The sequence below is a fragment of the Trichinella spiralis genome, assembly GCF_000181795.1.
Source record: "Trichinella spiralis strain ISS 195 chromosome Unknown Scfld2342, whole genome shotgun sequence".
Classification (NCBI taxonomy): domain Eukaryota; kingdom Metazoa; phylum Nematoda; class Enoplea; order Trichinellida; family Trichinellidae; genus Trichinella; species Trichinella spiralis.
The window spans coordinates 1-985 of NW_003529281.1; the positions used below are offsets into that span (position 1 = coordinate 1).

Here is a 985-nt window from a genome sequence, read left to right on the forward strand (position 1 = left end):
GTAGGATGAGAAAACTTGTCAAAATATCAGCAGTTCTTGTCAGCAATAAGCCCAGTTCCTGGAAGAGTTACGGTCAGCTAGATTATAACCCCCCAAGCCCAAATGAGCCAGATCACCAAACGTCGAAGCAGCCCTTTCAGGCGAAGGCTCGACGGTGTGCCGTTTTTTCGGCATTGGCCGTTGCGGGATCAGCTTTCCCGTGCGCGGGAGAATCGTTACGAGCGGCAAAAGAATTCAGAGTTGGGACGACCAATGCCCTCATGAGAAGAAGAAGGAGGCACAATGGTTTGGTCGGTGTTTCTACTGCCAGAAGCATGGGCACAGTAAAAGAAACTGCCCGGATAGAAAGAGTCACCCTGCCGCATGCGGCAGGTCAGATCCGGGGTGTGCAACTCTGACCTCTCTGGACCGAAGGCAGGCAAGGAGAGGAAGACCGTTGAACCAAGGAAGGCTCAGGCGAACATCGCCACCACTGAGCACGGCTGGAGTCGTTTCCAGATGATCAAGGCTGTAGCTCACGGTCCCCACGGGCGGAAACGCTTGGTCAACTGCTTGTTCGACACCGGAGGTGAGCGGTCTCTGGTGCGCCAAGACGTAGTCGACGAGCTCAAGTTGGCGGCGAAACTCACTCGATTTCCTTTTGCGGTGTTGGGGGCTTCAGAATCACTGGCAAGCGTCGAAATCCATTCGATTTTGGCTCACTTCGTCACGGAAAACCGCCCCCAGGAAAAGTCCAACTGGAAACAATTGACAGCCCCATATCCTGCGAAAAACTTTTGGCAGACACGTATCCCAAAGGATTGGGCCTCTTCTTTCAGAACCTGGACCCTGACAAGGGAGGTCGGAGAAGCTGACATTACTCCATGTCATCATTCGAATTGGAACAGCCTATTTCCCCTTCCTTTGGAACCCAGTGGAATTCCTGGTGGAAAAGATGATCCCAGTAGCGTGGAGTCCCCATTCTCAGGTGGGTGATCTGCAGTCC

At 53.3% G+C, this 985-nt stretch overlaps 1 protein-coding gene across 1 annotated transcript; it reads left to right on the top strand.

Moving 5' to 3' along the window:
* Positions 1-363: 363 nt before the first annotated feature.
* Positions 364-967, top strand: Tsp_15220 (hypothetical protein; the record flags this gene model as incomplete). Its single annotated transcript, XM_003368521.1, has 1 exon — positions 364-967. A coding segment is annotated over exon 1 (604 nt), but the record flags the coding sequence as incomplete, so codon positions are not given.
* Positions 968-985: the final 18 nt, after the last annotated feature.